Source organism: Apiospora hydei (genome assembly GCF_038363865.1).
Source record: "Apiospora hydei strain CBS 114990 chromosome Unknown utg000004l_segment0_segment0, whole genome shotgun sequence".
In the NCBI taxonomy this organism is placed as follows: domain Eukaryota; kingdom Fungi; phylum Ascomycota; class Sordariomycetes; order Amphisphaeriales; family Apiosporaceae; genus Apiospora; species Apiospora hydei.
The window spans coordinates 1,635,689-1,652,095 of NW_027117363.1; the positions used below are offsets into that span (position 1 = coordinate 1,635,689).

General features: G+C 54.5%; 6 protein-coding genes across 6 annotated transcripts; 2 read left to right on the plus strand and 4 right to left on the minus strand.

Annotated features, from left to right (window-relative positions):
* Positions 1-285: 285 nt before the first annotated feature.
* On the plus strand, positions 286-2,077 carry PG997_003026 (uncharacterized protein; the record flags this gene model as incomplete). Its single annotated transcript, XM_066807341.1, has 2 exons — positions 286-336; positions 830-2,077. The coding sequence occupies 2 exons, from the start codon at positions 286-288 to the stop codon at positions 2,075-2,077; spliced, it is 1,299 nt and encodes a 432-aa protein (XP_066670959.1).
* Positions 2,078-2,213: 136 nt separating this feature from the next.
* On the minus strand, positions 2,214-5,538 carry PG997_003027 (uncharacterized protein; the record flags this gene model as incomplete). Its single annotated transcript, XM_066807342.1, has 3 exons — positions 2,214-3,165; positions 3,235-5,161; positions 5,328-5,538. The coding sequence occupies 3 exons, from the start codon at positions 5,536-5,538 to the stop codon at positions 2,214-2,216; spliced, it is 3,090 nt and encodes a 1,029-aa protein (XP_066670960.1).
* Positions 5,539-6,298: 760 nt separating this feature from the next.
* Positions 6,299-7,274, minus strand: PG997_003028 (ribonucleoprotein-associated protein; the record flags this gene model as incomplete). Its single annotated transcript, XM_066807343.1, has 5 exons — positions 6,299-6,377; positions 6,436-6,503; positions 6,576-6,703; positions 6,839-6,995; positions 7,221-7,274. The coding sequence occupies 5 exons, from the start codon at positions 7,272-7,274 to the stop codon at positions 6,299-6,301; spliced, it is 486 nt and encodes a 161-aa protein (XP_066670961.1).
* Positions 7,275-7,780: 506 nt separating this feature from the next.
* Positions 7,781-8,646, plus strand: PG997_003029 (vacuolar ATP synthase 16 kDa proteolipid subunit; the record flags this gene model as incomplete). Its single annotated transcript, XM_066807344.1, has 4 exons — positions 7,781-7,809; positions 7,973-7,985; positions 8,131-8,260; positions 8,321-8,646. The coding sequence occupies 4 exons, from the start codon at positions 7,781-7,783 to the stop codon at positions 8,644-8,646; spliced, it is 498 nt and encodes a 165-aa protein (XP_066670962.1).
* Positions 8,647-9,859: 1,213 nt separating this feature from the next.
* Positions 9,860-11,984, minus strand: PG997_003030 (ergosterol biosynthesis ERG4/ERG24 family protein; the record flags this gene model as incomplete). Its single annotated transcript, XM_066807345.1, has 5 exons — positions 9,860-9,871; positions 9,944-10,216; positions 10,261-11,343; positions 11,394-11,709; positions 11,950-11,984. The coding sequence occupies 5 exons, from the start codon at positions 11,982-11,984 to the stop codon at positions 9,860-9,862; spliced, it is 1,719 nt and encodes a 572-aa protein (XP_066670963.1).
* Positions 11,985-14,399: 2,415 nt separating this feature from the next.
* PG997_003031 (uncharacterized protein) lies at positions 14,400-15,083 on the minus strand (the record flags this gene model as incomplete). The annotated part of the gene is made up of 2 exons (XM_066807346.1): positions 14,400-14,535; positions 14,593-15,083. The coding sequence occupies 2 exons, from the start codon at positions 15,081-15,083 to the stop codon at positions 14,400-14,402; spliced, it is 627 nt and encodes a 208-aa protein (XP_066670964.1).
* Positions 15,084-16,407: the final 1,324 nt, after the last annotated feature.

The following is a 16,407-nucleotide window of genomic DNA, read 5'->3' on the forward strand; positions in this document are numbered from 1 at the left end:
CCCTCTGAGGCTCGGTCGAAATGGCCCCATGGTGCTGCCTCTTGGTTCGCATCGTCCAGCCCGAGATGGGCCGGCCCAAGAGCCAGTAGCGACAGATGTGTATTCCTGTCGCAGGCAGCTCGGTCCATTCAAAATGGACGAGATCAGTAGAACTCCAGGTAGTATCAAAGGGAATTAGAGTCCTCCAAATACTGACAAGCAGTTCGTTCCTGCTACCCTTCTTGGGCTCTCGCTGTCTAGCATGTTTCGTGAATGTGATTATGTGTGCTTCTATGTTTCTTGAACATGCCAAAACACGCTTCGGCGTACCATGGCACTCGCAACCTTTTCTCTATGGTGCGAGTGTCCTAGTTATTGGCAAAGATCAATCATATCGACCCATTGCTGGGCACCTGGATTTGAGAAATCGTTTTGAATTTCAACGAGAGTCCAGGAATCAGCCGAGGTTACACTCTATCATTATATAAAACATTTTAGCGACGGTCAATCCAGCTAGAACATAATACAATTCATCTATGATAAAACCACACAATAATTCTCTGCCTTTGCATGATTTCCATATTTGATGTATGTATTGTTCATTTTTGCCGGGCCCCACCGCCACTAAACTCATGTCGAGGTTGATGAAATTCCAGCACCAGCTCAAACTTCTTCAGAGTTTTTCAACAAGCTACTTGAAAACACATAAACTCGTACCATTTACTGCGAGGCCAGAATTCTGTCTTCGCTTCTTGTTTTCTTATTAACTTTATTATGGCGAGAGAACACAACAAGTTGCCGGACCGGGCGCCGGCGGCCCAAAAAAGCCCTGCCCAAGTCCAAACCACAGAAAAGCAAGCCCAAGAAACCTAGCAATAAGGAGTCCAAAAGGGAGGATGATGAACTATCAGCCTCGGAAGCACCAGCCAAGGCTTCCAAGCTATCGCCTGCAGAACTCAAGCAACAGCAAGCTCTGCTCAATATCTTCAGCGACACCTTCGCCGACGTGCTGGGCCTGGACAATTTCACGTCGGTGCTCCAGGAGGTCAAGTCGGCCCTCTACAACCGGGACTTCGAAAAGGCCTTCGGCAACGAGCAGTACCTCGAGGTCTACGCCGCGCGGTGGAGCCCCACGCGGGCGCTGTGCTACGCCAAGGTCCTGGAAGGGATCCGGGAGCAGCTCGAGGACCTGGTTGTCGACGGGGATCGCCTGCGTCGTCTTCGCGCCAAGGGGGATGATGTTGATGCTTCTGCTGCTAAGGAGGCTAACCGCCGACCTCTCCGGATGCTGTCCATTGGCGGCGGTGCGGCCGAGATCGTCGCGTTTGCGTCGTTGTTGAGACACGATGGTGGCGACAACCAAGACGCATCCGAGAGTAGCAGTGATATCAGCGAGAAGCCACTGCAAGGAGACATCCGCCTTGTGGACACGGGGCCCTGGGGCTCGGTAGTATCGAAGCTACAAGAAAGTCTCACGACACCGCCACGTCTGTCGATACACGCCAGCCCCGCGGCCCACAAGGCGAACCGGGCACTGGTCGCGCCGGCCGAACGGCTCTCGAACAACTTTGCGCAGCAGGACGCCCTGGACATGACGGCGGAGCAGCTCGCCGAGGCGGTACTCGGCAAAGAGGAGAAGCCCGGACCCGTACTCGTGACGCTCCTGTTCACGCTCAACGAGCTCTACACGGGCGGCGGCATCGCCCGCACCACGGCGTTCCTGCGGAAGCTTACAGCCTGCGTGCCCGAGGGCTCGCTGCTGCTCGTGGTCGATAGCCCAGGGAGCTACTCCGAGGCGGCGGTGGGCAAGGGTGATGATGCCCAGAAGAAGAAGTACCCCATGCAGTGGCTCATGGACCACACCCTGCTTACCGTCGACAAGAAGCAGCCGCAACAGCAGGCAATCAGCGATTCCACTCCTACCCGTCGTTGTCGCTGGGAAAAGCTGGAGTCACACGATTCGATCTGGTTCCGTATGGCACCGGAACTGCGGTACCCGTTCCAGTTGGAGAACATGCGGTATCAGATGCATCTATACAAGGCCGTTGCTATTACTACTACTTCCCCCGAGGAAAACGACACTACCGCAACCGGCTGAACCTAGGTCCCCAAACGTATCTATGCTATGCTCCTTGCCTCTAGGATATGTACGCCGTCGTTCTGCATGCCATGTCTGCCATTAATGCCCCTTTTGTTTTCGAGTCAGCCCGTCTACGTCTCCGAGAGATGATCAATCACGCCCAAACCAGCTTCTTGATGGAATGGCCCAACTGCTCTAGCAAGCCCGTGTTTCGCTTCGCCTCCGCCAGCGAAATGATATCCTTCCTTTCAACGATGCTCTTCCGGTCCGCCTCGCCCTGGACCCTGGCGAGCGGCTGATTGGCAAAGGCCAGCCTCTCGATCTCAGCCGCGATCATGTCGACATGCTGCGCCTCCGTCAACACCTTGGAGTCTACATTACTATTGGCCATGTTCTTGGCTCTAGCCGCATCCGCGAGAGACGACTGCGCGTACAAGGCCTTGAGTGCTATTCTCTTGGGCGGCTGCTTTGGCTGATCCTGTTGCTTGCGTCCTGCGCCGAAGATCGGCCCGAGAATCCCTCCTGGTCCACCAGCGGTAGAAGGGGGAGAAGCAGCTGTCGGCGTGCCACTGGTGTCGTCAATGCCGCCATCCTGGGGCGACGGTCCGGACACGCTGGACAGCGATCGCGTGTTTACGCGGCGGATGTCCTTCTCTCCTGGCTCGTACGTCACCACCAAGCCCATGTTCTTCGTCTCGTCCGCCTGTGCAGGGGAGATAGTCGAGGTGACGTAGGCGCCAACCTGGATACCCAGTATATGGGACATGTCGACCCTCTCAAATGAAGAGACCTTGTCGAGCTTCCAGTCGAAGCGACACAAGTAGAGCGCGGTGCCCGTCAAAAGCAGCACGACTTCCTCAAATGGCAGGCTCTTGATGGTATCCGAATGGTGAGGGCTTAGCAAAGTCCAGCCCCCGATGAAGTCTTCCTTGTCCTCTTCGACCACAATCTTCCTGGACGTCTCAACTGCCTGGTCACGCATCTTGGCCATGGAGACGGCCGGGTCCTTGGTCATCATCGTGGCTTCAAACTCCTCAAAGACCAGTGCACTGACGTTGCCGAGGAAAAAGTCGATTGCGGCCTGGCTGAAATAGTCATTGACCATACTGTCACAAGAAATATTAGTTTCTCATCCCATCCCAATGATTTCAATCAGAACAGAAAAAAAGGCTTACCCATTGTAAAATCGAGTGAGCGACAGCCCCAAATCGTTGACCATGCCCCTGTAATCGCGCTTCCTCGTCCTCGTGTAGTCTCCCTTCATAGCGGCGGTCGAGGCGTACTGCTTCGAAATGGCGTCTCCGTTGTCAGCCCACAGAGTATTGAACCAGGTCGTCTGCTGGTCTAGCTGTGCGCCCATGTCGAACCCTTCCTCTTTGAACTGCTGCTCGAGCATGTATTTGCCGAACGAGCTCTGGCAAACATTGGTGCGGTCCAGGCAGTCCATGCAGTTGGTCCGCAGCGCCCCCTTTTGCTTCTGGGTGATGTCGTCGCCCTTGTCCACGACCGTGCTGCCCCATTCCTCGAGGCGCGGGCCGAGGATGTCGATCAGCAAGCTCACGTTCTCAAACTTCATGCCGCGGCAGGCCGAGTGGAAATCGAACCACTCAAAGGCCAGCTCCTCCTGGCTTGTCGCCTTCCTCTCTTGATTGTACATCTCGACGTTCTTCTCGTAGGCGTTGCCAATGAGGGACTCGACCCCGTGCTTCTCGACGAGGTTGACGAGCTGCATCTTCCCGTAGCGGGCGCTGAGCTGCTCAAAGTGCCGGCTGAACGCGCGGAAGTTGGTCGCCTCGGAGTGCTGCAGCTCGGGCACGGGCTTGAGGCTGTAGGGAGATTGGGTGAAGAAGAGCGGGATGCTGCCGCGGATCTGGACGAAGCTGTGCACCTTGCCGTCGGCCCAGTTCGCGGTGGACAGGATCTGCTCCGTTTCGACGCCGTTGGCCGTGTTGCCCTCGTCGTCGATGCCGCGCCGCAGGTACCGCAGGCCGGCGCGCTCGGTGCTGCGGCGCGAGATGACGGTGATGAGGAACTTCTTTTCGCTCGACCGCAGGTCGCTGTCCTCGGGCGGGTTGTCCGGGTCCAGAGAAGAGTCCTGGCGGGGCTTCCATTCGCTCAGCTCTACCGAGTTAAGCGCGGCATCACTGTCGACCTGGGGTGGATTACGGTCCATTACAAAGAGGCGTTGGCCGACGAACCCCTGCATCAAGGGCAGAAGCAGGGCGCTCTCGTTGGCCTCCTCGAATGGGTGAAGGAGGTTACGGTTCCAGAAGAACAAGGGATCGGCCGTGTGGTGCAGCGGCGACTCTACCACGCGAGTTCCGTTTTTCTCTAAGCTCCGCGTGATATCGATGTCGTAGGAGAAGTAAAAGCTCTTGCTCTCGCCGAACCAGATATGCGCCATGCGCAGCAGCTTGGGAAGCAAGCTTTCAGCCGTGGACACGGCGGTGGCGACGCCCTTGTCAGCCGTCTCGGCCACGACGGCCTGGCCGAGCTCCTTGTCCGACTTTACTTCCTTGCCCTCTTTCGTTGCGTCCGCCTCGCCGGCACTCGCGGTCTCCTGCTGCGATCGTTCCTCTGACGCAGCAGGTGCGGGGGCGGGCGCAGTGTCGCTAACTCCTAAGCTGCGCTTCTGGTCCTCCATCCAGCCGCCGTGGCTGAACCACCGCTGCGCAAAGCGGCCGTACGTACCGCGCCGCTTGATCACGTCCTGTGCGATGGAACTTTTGCGCCCTTGGATCCCCTCTGGTGCGTGGGCGACGGCGCCACCACCACCACCGTTGTTGTTGCCGTCTTTACCTGATGACGGGTCTTCTTTATCGCTCTGCACGTCATCGTCGCCTCCCGGGTCCAGCATCGACGCCGCATCGGTGTCCATGTCGTCGGTCGTGCCATCGCCTTCCTGACGGCCCTCGCGCGCGCGGTTCGCCCGGCGGATCTGGATGCTGGTATGGCGGATCGCGGACTCCGCCTCTGTTTGAGAGGTGCAGGGCGTCAGGGCGACGTCGGTGACGACGTAGATGGGATACCCGCGGATCTGCGCAATCTGCTGGCGGCCGGTGATCGTGATTAGATACGAAAGTCGCGAGACCGTGAAGAGCCCTTGGGAATGAACGTTAGCTACTGGTCAGCAAACCAAAGTCGTTCGAGAGGTGTCCCTCCTCCTCCTCCTCCCTTGTCCATGCGCCCAGGATTTGAAGGTTCCATTTCGCGCTTGAACGGCCAGATGCGCTTTCCCCGTAAAAAGACAAAGTTTAGGATCTCGTACCGATAATACCAAAGGCCTCAAACGACGAGTTCGGCCGTGAGATATCAGGCAGCTGGTCCCGCGGTAGAGACGAGGACAGCGTCGCCTCGCCGTACCGGACCTTGACGGGGTGTGAGGGTGCCCTCTGGCCCTTTTGTTGCGCAAGCGGCTGGATAACCAGACCGTCGACGGCGGCGCATATCAAGAGCTTTCGTGCCAAGGGGGCAGGCATATTTGGTTTGGGGTGTCTTGTGGTTTTACCACCAGAGGTTTCTATGATTTCTAAACTCGGTTGGGCGAGGGCTGGTGTTTCATCTGGCTGATCATGGTATGTTTTCTTGGGAGAGGTGGGTAGGCTAGGAAGTCTAAACAGTAAGCTATGCATGTATACTAATGCATATGGACTGCAAAAATGATATACGGTGAAGAAGAGTAGACCGAGAGCAGTAGAAAAGGGCGCAGCGGTTTGGGCAGGAGTATATATTATAGAAACCCAATCCAAGGTCAGGCGAGGAGCAGAGGGGGTAAGTTGGTGGTGTTGTTGAGCAGACGGTAGTGCAGTCTTGAATGGGGTGCGACTGCAAAGCGCCAGATGACATAACGATCGATCTTTAGCCATGGTGGGGCAGATGCTCAGCTCGTCGACTTTCGACTTCCTCTGCCTGGCGTGCATGGTGGGGGTCACACTCAATATGTTGGGACTGCATCAGGAGCCGGGTGGCAGACCACCCAATCACATGTAACACATCGTCCTTGTGCCGCTATACATGGCCATTATTACCCCCATTTCCCCTTTTCCTACTTCACAGAAAAGATTGTCACGGATAAGGTTTTAAGTTCGGGCAATTTCCTAGTCCATTGCAGCTATCAACTAATGCCTACATGAGTATAGATGGGGGCTATGGCCCACTAGTCCATACGCAAGATTGCATAGCCAACTCCTCCTCCAAGTCCACACAATATATGCCTATTACCAGTCATAAGTTGGCGACTTAGATCATGAGGCGCTCAATCTTGTCCTTCATGGTGCGGATCTGGTTGTTGAGATCGGACGCTTCGTTGGAGGTGATTCTAAGACGACGTTAGCAACTCCGTTCAGGCAGATTCCAACTCGACGGGTTCGACTTACGAGGCAGCGATGACAGCTCTGGAGACACCACAGGCACGGCCAAGGGCAATCTTGCTGGGAACGTAGACCTGCGGGAATGTTAGTGGGCATTTTCTCGACACGACGGAAGCAGGCCTCTTTGGCCAGGCTGGTGTACTCACGTAGACAACGTTCTTGTCCTCAGCGAGCAGAGGAAGATGCAGAAGAATAGCCAAAGGAGAGGTATCCGCGGCCAACAACACGATCTCTGCAATACCACGGTTGAGAGTCTTGGTGACCTCGTTGGCGCCTGGTCAAGGTATTAGTCGAGGAATTTGAAGGTGTGGGCGACTTGAAGCTGTAGGCCAGTTTCAAGCTGCGGGCAACTTGGAGATGGTGGCAACTTGGAGCTGCGGGAAAATGTAGAAGAGTATCGAGAACTTACCCTTCTTCAGCTGGCGGTAATGGCTGGCCTGCTGGGTGAGGTCGAGGAGCTCCTGGGCGAGCTGGGGAGAGGCCAGAGGCCAGGCGGCAGAGAGGTGTTCTGGTCGGCCGACATTGTTGATGAGGTTGGGTTCGGATAAGATGAATAGACCGAAGCGCTGGACAAATAGATCGTCAGGGTTCCTTGCGATTGCTCGCCCTGTAGGAATTGCACGGGAAAGGAAGGGGTTGAGAGATGTTGGATAGTTCGCAACTTCTTTTCGCGATAGGAAAAAAAAAGATTTACGGCAAATGATAAAGCTCCCAGCAATCGGAGTGGGTCTGCTGCCGTATCGCTGTGGCTGTGCTGTGCGAGGCTGGTGTTTACCTGGGTCGTTTGGGACTGGGGAGGTGCCGCTAGACTGGAATAAGCTAGGCTGGGCTACCTGGTGCTGCATGAAGTGTTTTGGTGCTTGGGCCTTGCTGGGTCTTGCTGGGCCTTGCAGAGGACTCCCGCTGAAGACGCTGCTTGAGTCGGCCTAGTATTTCTCCGGGTCGCCGAGTGCTCCACGAGCTGACATAATGACTCGAACGAGACCCCCTGCGGCCCCGGCCAGAGCCAATCAGAAGCTGCAGGCAGACCTGCAGGCCAGAGAGAGAGCAAAGCAACGCAACGCAGCAAAGCAGGAGCGCAGGAGCGCAGGAGCGCCAGGCCAGCAGGCATTGGAACAACTTGACCTCTGCTCTTGACCTCTGCTCTCCAGCACAAGCCGCAACTCGCCTTCAGTCGAAGCTACCTACAACAACAAAAACTCCCCATCAACCAACCAAACCACTCATCTCAACCACCTCCCCGGTTTACTTGTTGTCGCGAAGCCAGTCCTTCTCTTTCCCATTCCTCTTCTTCCATTTTCTTCTCTTTTTCCAATCATCCCCTTCCCACAACCACAACACGCTCGTCAAGATGTCGTCGGTAACCTTCTCTGAGGCATGGTACGTAATCGATCCGCGCCTTTTTTCGCCCATGGCTATGACCTCGCGAGCTTCGAGCTCCATCCGCGCGAGCTCCCAGCATCGCCATGAGGCCTCCCAACCTCCTTTTCATCTCCGTTTTCATCATGGTAGAGCTTCTTTGCTAACGATTCCTGCTCTCTAGCCCCGTCTACGCGGTTAGTACCTACTCGCTCTTGAAACAAATCGCCCCCGAGCCATCGACGCTCCCTCTCCCCGACGACGTCCCATCGATCGGACAGAAAAAGCCTCGGGGGCTCGCGTCATCAACACTAATCTTGATTAGCTAACATGTTCATATAGCCGTTCTTCGGTGCGATGGGTTGCACGGCCGCCATCGTCTTCACCTGCCTGGGTGCCGCCTACGGTACCGCCAAGTCTGGTGTCGGTATTGCCGCCATGGGTGTTCTCCGACCTGACCTGATCGTCAAGAGTACGAAGCCTTTGTCCGGAATCCATCTTCATTCGTTCCATCGCTGACATTTCACTACAGACATTGTTCCCGTCATTATGGCTGGTATCATCGGTATCTACGGCCTGGTCGTCTCCGTCCTGATCTCGGACGGTCTCAAGCAGGAGCTTTCCCTCTACACTGGTTTCGTCCAGCTCGGCGCCGGTCTCGCCGTCGGTCTCTCCGGTATGGCTGCAGGTTTCGCCATTGGTATTGTTGGTGATGCTGGTGTCCGCGGAACTGCCCAGCAGCCCCGTCTCTTCGTCGGCATGATCCTGATTCTCATTTTCGCCGAAGTCTTGGGTCTTTACGGTCTCATTGTTGCCCTTCTCATGAACTCCAAGGCTACCCTCGACTCCAGCTGCTAAGCGTAACGAGGACTGCTCAACAAGTCGGGGAGTGTAATCTTGCACTGCGGCATGCACGATGTCTCGAGAGGAAAGAAGCACTTGATCCCGACAAGTTGTATCTACGACGATTAAAAAAAGCTATCAATGCCCTCGAGAAGATCGATGCGAACAGGAGAGGAAATCTGGGACTGAATCGTCGCGGGATCAGATTGCGGAATATATTACGAATAAAGGAGGTGTGGCTCAAGAGCGGCTGTCAAGCCGTCTCTTATTGTGTGCGATGAGGCGGGAAAGACAGGCGGGTGTTTAGGTGTGCTGTGGTGATGAGTAAAAGCTCATATGTATTACTGTTGTTGCTGCATATTGTTACCGCTTCGGATCGGTTTCTCATCATAGAACGCTTGGATGGGGAAAGGTTTGTACGTTAGGCTGGTAATTGGACGTTTTCCCTTAAAAGTGTACAATGTCTCAGATCGTCCGCAACCCTACGTGATACCACATATATGTACAGCTGGTTCTTCCCAAGAACTCAGATCCCTGTGTCCGACTTGCCTTGGTACTTGAAGAACTTTTGAAGATGGGAGAAACCCGTTTTTCAGGCCTTTGTATAGCAGAAGTGGCCTGTATACAAAATTTCTCGCGTAGTTTCGCATGCACCTCAGATGTCAACCTTTTCTTGCTCTCCTAAGCATGGGTGTTGCGATTATTTTCACATAAGTACCGAGGCATTGGCCAAGAACTTAAAAGTTCCCTGTGTGCTCTACACGATCAACATGCCTTTTACATGCCGACGATACACTGCAGACAAGAATGTTATGTTTGAATTTCTTTTTGTATTATTAAGTACGTTCATCGTATGCCGCATCAGTGACTACTTCTCAGGTCGACTAGCACTCTCAGGACACGAATGATAAATATTATTCGTTCCGTTGTGCCTCTCCTGGTCATTATTACTACCCCATTTCTCCTCGCACGCCCGTCCGGTCGCCTTGGGACTATTAAAGGGGGTTGTAAATTGCGGACAAATATGTTCTGTTTCAAGTATAGACATTGAAAAGAAAGTGGTGATGATTTTTTGGGGGGAGGGGGCTTGTTTCCCTTCCCCACGGGCAAGTAAGACGCGGAGTGCTTGCCAATAGATGCTGCTCGAGAAAAAGCAAATAAATATCGGAGACGATATAGCAACTGCTCAGGTCTTTGTCACCTCTCGGCATGTGAGTCTTTGCTGAGTTTAGAAGACGTACTATAGGAAACTTGTTAGCTGTGGCTGATCTTTCAAAAGAGGTAATTATGCACGCAAAAGGATTAAACTTACGGGAATGAACAGGTAGGGAACCTGTCTCTCGTACTCCTCCCAGGCGGCGCCGTACTTGGTCCGGCAGCGCTGGATGTCGCGCATGGCGCGGTGGGCGATCATGCCGCAGAAGAAGACGGGGTAGAACCAGGGAAAGGGGCTGCTGAAGCCGGTGATGAGGCCCCAGGTGATGGCGAAGTAGGCGTCGCAGGTGTAGTGGACCTTGCGGGCGAGGCCGTACCAGCCGTCGCAGAGGAGGCGGTCGCCGCAGTCCGTCTCGATGACCTTGGGGTTCTTGATCTCCTGCCAGGGCAGCTGGGGAAGGTGCTGCGCTTGACGAAGGTGCCGCGCTCCATCATGCGGAACGAGTTCTTCTGGCCGTTGCACGTGTCCCAGACGTAGTAGACGCCCAGGTACGAGATGAAGAGGGCGGCCAGGGCGTACTTGTTCCAGGCGTACTCGGCCGGCGGGTGGTTGGCCAGGTAGAGGGTGCAGTGGCAGTACGAGAGGGGCACGCCGGCCATGTTCCAGAAGATGAGCATGAAGCCCCATTTCTCGTAGTACATGTCCCAGGTGGTTACGATCAGGTGCTCGCCCTTGCCGCAGGCGTTGGCGTACAGGTAGTGGGCCATGACCAGGAACATGACCTCGCCCGACACGTAGCCGTACTGCTCGTACTGGCGGCCCGCAGCGGCCACGCTGAGGCCGAAGAGGATGAACCAGGGGATGCGGACCTCGTAGAACATCTTGAAGTCGAGGATGCCGAACATGCGGGGGTTCAGCTCAGCACCCATGAAGAAGTCGTAGATGGGAGATCCGGTCATGCGGTGCTGGGCTCCACGCCAGAGAGCGGAGAAGTAGGCAACGAAGGAGCAGAGGAAGCCAGACAGAATGGCCACCGACATGATGGGGCCGAACTCGTCCAGGAAGGTGTAGATCCGGAAGTAGCCAGAGAAGTGCAGGGCTCCCATAACGAGAATGGTGAAGTAGAAGCTAGTATAGGCCGAGCAGTAGTAGGGGAGCTGCTTGCCGCCCTCATGGGGAAGGGGCTTGCCGTAGGCCCAGAAACCGGGCATCCAGAGGTAGCACGCGGCCTCGAAGACGTAGTAGGTCCAGTAGATCTGCCACGCTCGGAGGTGAGGGAAGGCACCGGTGTAGACGAGGTCGCCCATATGCTTGAAAAAGTCGGCAATGGACTGGCCCTCGGCAGGCAGAGGCAGCTTGCCGTCGTAGTACGTGGAACCAATCCACATGTAATACATCAGCGCAGGGAAGCCGATCATGAGGCACAGGGTACCCAGGCTGCCGCCAAACTCCTTCTCGCCCGAGTAGTCGATCTTGGGATCTTGACCCTCGATCCAACCATCGACAATCTTGGCACCGGCGCTGCGATCGGAGTGGCCGTTTTGGGAGCCCCCTTGCTGGCCTTGTCGGTGCCGTTCAACATGGTTGACAGTTTATCGTCCGGGACGGGGCTGAACTCCTCCTCCTTGGAGGGCACCTCGTCGTCCTCACTAAGGTTCTCGGCGAACTTGCTGGTGCCGCGGCGTCGCAGGGCCCTCTTGCTGCCGGTGGCGGCGGCGGTGGACGTAGTAGTGGTAGTCTCGGCGGCGGAGCTAGAGTCGCCTTCGTCGGACTCGACCGAGGGGAACTGTGACTTGCGCCGCGAGTTGCGGCGGCCCGGGGTCTGGACCATGCCTTCGAACAACTCCTTCTTGCTGTTGATATCATCTGGCGTCAGCCGCTGCAGGTCTCGAGTTGTTTGTGCGACATAACCCAGAGAACTACTGTGTGGTATTGTGGATGTCCTCATGCCTAGGCTTTAGCCAGCCACGATGGAGCCACATCACCACATTTTCGAGAGAGGAAGAAAAGGTTTGAACGACTCGAGTGACCGCTGCAATGCAGAGGCAACGGCGACACATGTCACTTCAATTGATCCTTTTCCGTGCACACTGAAACATTTTTGACGTGGTGCCAACCAAAAGTCAAATCCACCAAAGACAAAGAAGAGGTCATGCACATACCGAGGGGTCTCGCGCAAGGAGTATCTACCCGACATCTTGGGGCACTTTTTTCTTCTTCTCCCGTATAATCCAAGTCAAGCGGCGCAATGGTCCGAAAAGAGGCAATAGAAGGAATGGACGACGGGCAATCCAATGCGCGTCGGTCGAGGATAGTCTGCCTGTGCCAGCAATACTTTTGTGAGGATGGGGAAACGGAAACGGAGGAGAGGCAGAGCGGACGCAATAACCAGGGACGATAATAAACAACAAATATACAACAATTTCCAGCCGGCCCCCAAATGATAGGCCACCGGCGGCCCAAATTTCTATAAGGATGGGCCAGGCCAGGGGCTGAAAAAAGATTACTCGCAGCGCATTTGCCTCGGCGTCGAGCGGGTGCAGGGATCACTAGAGCAATTAAGAAAAAAGGTGTCAAGTCGGGTGTTAGTGAAATAGCGCCGGCTCGCTACGCTATCAAGATTTGAGGGTGCCGCTAATTCGTCATTGGACGGCCGCCAGCATGAATTGGGGACCTGACAGCACACCAAGTCCGGACTGTGCTGTCGGTCCCATAATGATTCATCACCGCCAGATGAACAGCCTATGCGTATGCGTATGCGTATTATTTCAACACATTCAAGAAAAGTGGCAGGCGATGTATGCGTGCTCTAGCGAGTTAGGGCTGGGAATTAGGTATTGGTCGGTACTGGCTAAGAAATGTCAATGCCAGACATGCACAGTCTAATCTGTCAGTTTGGCAGGTCCCTCCATCTTGACAGCCATTAGGGTAATCTGTCCGCAAATTGACGCGAAGCAAGCGAAGGAGCCCTTGTCACATCCATCATTGGAAATCTCCCTTGACTCAAGACGCCGAACAAACCATCTGATTGATACGAACGAACCAAACTGCCTGTCAATTGGTCGTGTTCGCATCCTGAGACGGGACTCTCTTTGTGGGAAGGTTCAGGTGCGCAGGCGCGAGGGCTGCTGCTGCTGCTGCTGCTGCTTCTGTCTCGGCTCAAGATTTGCACCCGAACTGACTGATCTCGTGTTCCACTACGCGACACGTCGGAGTCTAGGGAATTCGTGGAATATCGACGGTGATTTCACAGTTGGGGTCCTACTATACGCTATATGGCTGCATATGCCATGCAGCCGGTGATATTCGTCCATTGGCTACGCCTATATTGTATCGAGGCAGAGCACCCCCATGGTTCGCGCTTCATCAACCGCAAACGATGCGGACGGGCAATGACCAAGAGTCTTATGCCAGTGTGAGATGTCAATGTCTAGGCAATGCAGATTCAGTCAGATTGGTGTCTGGGTATGGTGGACTACATATACCGACGACCCCTTTTTCGTCATATATTGTGCTCTCTGCCACAAACCACTGTCCTCGTCCCTATTAGTCTTATCCAAACCCAGGCATTTGAAATACCACGAAGAAACTTTTCTTTTCTCTATTTCTCACCAGCCAAGAAGGCAATGCTAGAACCCCCCTGTGAGGTAGTTTGCCAGTTGCTAAGCAATACTCAATCTGTCGCTCTTGGTGATGATGTTCCTGACCAATGACTGCGTGCCCCCTTCCCGTCTCTTCCAGAATACGTATTGCGACCAGACCTCCGTTCGTCTTCTTCTGGTCTGCTTTCCCAACTAGTCTTCTCGTCCTTGGAAGGTGGTGAGGAAGACGCCCCCTTTTCCCCTTGCGGCTTCTTGAACTCCATGGCCGGCTTTCCTACAGATCTGGCTCCCGCCTACTCTCTCCCTGCAGCTGTCTCGGGGGCGCGTTCCCTTCCCAGGCTTGCTGCAACATCTGCTTCGCGCGTGTATGGGAACTCAAAGCTCTTTCATCTCTGGCTAGTCTCATCGGTCTCCCTTGAGGCCGTTGCTGCTGCTGATCCTCCTTCGGCTGGGTCTCCGGTGGCGAGGCATCATCCGTCGTATTTGTAGTATATTTCTTAGCATCGGTTGGCAGATAGCCCCTCTCTTCCGATATCACGGTCCGTCGGACTCTTCTACGTGGCTCTGGGCGTGCTGGAGGCGGCGGAGGCGGCGGAGGCGGCGACGGTATAGGCAAGTGTCGTTCTACTCCAAGCGATGGGCTTGAATGTCCCGGTGGCCGCGCCTCTTCTATCATCTCATGCCGAAGTAGATCCTGCCATACATCATCGACTATCTGGGTTGTAAGAGATGGCGATAGAGGTAAGCCCCTCTGCACACCAGATGATAGGCTCGGAGGCCCTCGAGGCCGCGTCTCTTCAGGCGACTGGTTCTGTTGTAAACCATTGCCTGGTGGGGTTGTAGGAGGGGATGGCGGTTTCCTACCACGTTCTCCGAGATTCACGGCCATAAGATCGTGAGATGGTGGTGTTCTTCCCTCCCGTTGTGCTCGCTTTTGTCTTCTTTCTTCTCTCCGATGCTGGGAATCCGCATCCAAGGCTTGGTCGACGAAATCCTCAATCACCCTAGTGCTATCGAGCATATCTTCCATTTTCTCCGAAAGATCGGTTGTCCATGGTATACTGTCTTTCTACATATGCTTGCAGTTCTTTCCTGGCTTGCTCCATGCCCTCTCTCGCCTCCTTGAGCTGTCTTTTGAGACGACGGCTATAACAGGTCAGTCAGTAACTAGGCACGAAGAAGCTTGAGAATTTCCAGGCGTACATTCGTTCTCTGTTGCCCCTACTCTTTGCATCCTCCCATTGGAGCATTAGTGTGAGCGTGTTCAACGTCATTTTCGTGTCGTTCATTTGGAGCTGTAGTTGCTCCAGATCCGGCCTCCTGATCACCCAGAGCACCCGGGCCCATACTATCATGACCCGCGTGTTGTTGTAGGTCCTATCAAACTTGCTGACCAATTCTTCCACGCCGTCTCTCACGACGTCGCATTGCTGCTCTATATTGCCCAGCAGACGATCGCGTTTCCGTACTGCCTCGAGCTCAGTAGGCTTCGGCGCGTCCTTTGCAAGATCATGGAACGTTTCGATGAGAAGTGTGAAGATCGAGGCCTCGTTGTAAAAGTACTTCATCTCTTTGGGTGCCGCCTTCGCAGTCTTGATGCTCCTCCGCAATTCGCGAGTAGAATCAATCAGGCTGTTGGCAATCTGAAGTATAGATGACAAGGCCCCCAGAGCCCCCAGCGCAGCTTCCGCCATGTGCTAGGGAAGACCTCCAGTCCGGTGCAATCTTGGAAACAATTGGAACATGGTGCTCAAACACGCACAGTGGAGGGCAAGAATCACAGAGAGCTCAAGTTGAATGCCATTCCCACCTGGCCGGCAGATGGGCCTTGCCATGTTCGACTTCATTCGAAAGTAGGCAGACTGGGCGTGGTGGTGGTGTGCCGCCTCCTCTGATTCGACTATTTCGTATCCTACGAAGAACCGAGTCTGTCGTTGCTTCCGGATAACAGTCACTGCAGACAACCAACGTTTGCCAGCCTCTGATTTGTCTTAGCTGCACGCTGTCATGCACGGCTGTACATGTGCCATCCCACTTCCCCGCACAAGATGATACCTACTTGTACATGCAAATCTTTGGTGATCAACGAAAACCAATACACATCCTGGAGGTTATACTACGGTGGGTGATATTGCTGTCAATTCAAGATGTGCTAATCCTCTAGCCGGCAAGTTGAGTTGGTTCCTGCAGGTACGTTGCTAGAAAATAGGGGCTTCCCTCCACGGTCCACCACACATCCAAGATACTAGTGCAGTAGTTGCAACTTTATATTTACTTGCTTACCTACTTAGGTACTTACTTACCACTACCAACAGCTTACTTGCATCCCATCACTAGCCGTATCCTTATTTGCAATACCAGTCAATCAAGAGGTCTACTTGAAGCCTCTTTGATTTGAGTAGCCGACACCATGAACTGTTTTGATGATGACGCCCCCTCTCCTTTTCTCGGCAAGTCTTCCTGCTGCTCTTAAATCAACATTTTTCAAGATTCGCTATACCGTGACATAACTGAACCCAGTCATTGCCACCATGTCCCACCGTCCCAGGTCTGGAACCGTACAGCTGTTGCAGGTGGTGCTGGAAACCAAGAGCCTCACGACCGGTGATTTGTGTTCGTTCGGATAATGGCATTTCGAGCCGATTTCCCCCATTCGGTAGTCATTTGCAGCGAAAGGAAAAAAGATTCATCGCCTCCTGCGTACATCATCGACAAGGGCTGGAAACGAGAACAAGTGAGGCAGATGATATCACGAGAAGCAGAAGACCAAGACCAGATGACCACAGCCGGTAAGGATCGGAATCTGCCGCGGTAACCCGTCCCGACTTTCCCCAGGTCGACGGCCCAGGCCTTCGTCTCATCCTTGGCAGCAAGATGAACCTATGCACCAAGTGACGAAAATCTCTACAGGGTCCATCATGCATACAAAGCCGGCTTTTCGGGTCCAACATCATGTCATTATTGTGGCAGCCCCACGACAGAGTTGGGAAGAGCAAAAAAGTGATGCTGTCTTGACAT